The sequence below is a fragment of the Phaethon lepturus genome, unplaced genomic scaffold (assembly GCF_000687285.1).
Source record: "Phaethon lepturus isolate BGI_N335 unplaced genomic scaffold, ASM68728v1 scaffold38559, whole genome shotgun sequence".
Taxonomy (NCBI): Eukaryota; Metazoa; Chordata; class Aves; order Phaethontiformes; family Phaethontidae; genus Phaethon; species Phaethon lepturus.
This window is the reverse complement of record NW_010564766.1, coordinates 521-2,003: the sequence shown is the minus strand read 5'-3', so window position 1 is coordinate 2,003 and position 1,483 is coordinate 521. Positions and strand designations below refer to the sequence as shown.

The 1,483-nt window shown below is 57.4% G+C and overlaps 1 protein-coding gene across 1 annotated transcript in view; it reads right to left on the bottom strand.

The window, feature by feature from the left end:
- Positions 1–1,483, bottom strand: part of LOC104626933 (thyrotropin-releasing hormone receptor-like) — a gene marked incomplete at its 5' end in the record, with an annotated part of 8,953 nt that overhangs the window by 6,955 nt on the left and 515 nt on the right. Inside the window, one exon of the mRNA XM_010294982.1 lies at positions 1,104–1,477. Within this exon, the coding sequence (XP_010293284.1) occupies positions 1,104–1,477 (374 nt within the window). The remainder of the gene's footprint in view (positions 1–1,103; positions 1,478–1,483) is intronic.

The following is a 1,483-nucleotide window of genomic DNA, read 5'->3' as shown; positions in this document are numbered from 1 at the left end:
GCTGCCAAACCCCCGCCGTGAGGCCCCCGCAGCAGCCAGCAACCCTGGGAGAGCCTCCAAGTACTTTTGCAGAAGTCAGGACTTGTGTTAAACCTGGAGGTTTTTTTGGCGGAGAAACTTCCAAAATTTCTCCCTTTGTGCTGGAGCAAAAGGGAGAAAAAGCCGAACTGGAAAGATTTAGAAGTTCATGAGGAAATACATGTCCTCTGAGCTGTTTTCTTCCCCTCTGCGACTCTGAATTGTCTCTCCTGGGGAATGTTCCTGTGCAAGTCAGGCAATGAGATACTGAGTTGGAAACACGAGGACTTTAAGGCATGCTGAAGCCTACTTCAGCCTGTCTGGAAATCACAACAGAACTGGTGATTTCAGGGACCTAAACCAGACTCCCAAATTCAGCCCTTTCCTTTAAAATAGCCCACGTCTCTGCCTGTCAGAGTTTGAAACCCAGAATGGGATGGTCTCCTGCAAACAGCCAGGTAGCAAAGTGTCCCATGTCCAGATAGTGACCTGTCCAAGGAGATGAGGCAAGAGACAGTAATTGTCCATGTGGACACAGAAAGAGAAGGAAAGAGGGCAGGAGGTGGGAGGAGGAGGAGATGGGGAGCGAGCAGGCAGCTGAATGACAGAGGAGGCACCGAGAGGCAAACACCCCACTGTGATACCGAAGTGCCCTCCCCAGCTGCAGGGTCCGGGGGGCTGCAGCCAGGGCTGGGCTCACAAGGCAGGCGTTCGCACCAGCTCTCCCCTCCCTTTGCTCCTCTAAAACTGAGGTCACCTGCCCAGGACCCTGCGAGTCCCTCTGGCATAATGTGAGCCAGCACTCCCCTCCTCAAGGAGGCCATCAGTATTAATTATCCGGCACACACCCCTGCACTCCTGCCTTTCGGACCCTGTCCCTGCTCCACCGAGCCCAGCCAAAGCAGGGGAGCCAGCTGGGCTTGGGGGGGGCTTCTGTGCAGCAAACTAACCCCCTCCACTCCCCCCACAAAGGGAAGCAAAATATTGGGGCACCCCATCCCCTGCCAGAATGCCCCTCAAAGCACTGCGCCCCTGGGAGCGCTGCCTGCAGCCCAGCGTGCCCCAGCCCGGCGGGGAGCCCCTACCTGCTTGCGGGAGCTCAGGGCCCCCTTGTTGCCGCGGCAGGAGAGCTTGAGGGAGCCACCCTGGTGTGTGGAGCCCAGGCAGGAGTGCTGCGGGGTGGCGGGCAAGGGGCTCATGAAGAGGATGCGGGCAATGAGGCCGTAGAGGACAGTTGCCAGCCCCAACGGGATGACGTAGAAGACAGCAAAATCCAAGAAGTAAATGGGCATGTAAAGGCTTCTGGAGACCCGGTAGCCACAGCTGACCTGTGCCCCATCCGAGAAGGTGACTTGAGTGGTGTCCACCAGGAAGAACCACATGAGGCAATAGAGGGAGGTAAAGAGCCACAGGGAGGAGATGATGCGCTTGGCGCGGGACACGGTGCACAGGAGCTGAGCTTTGA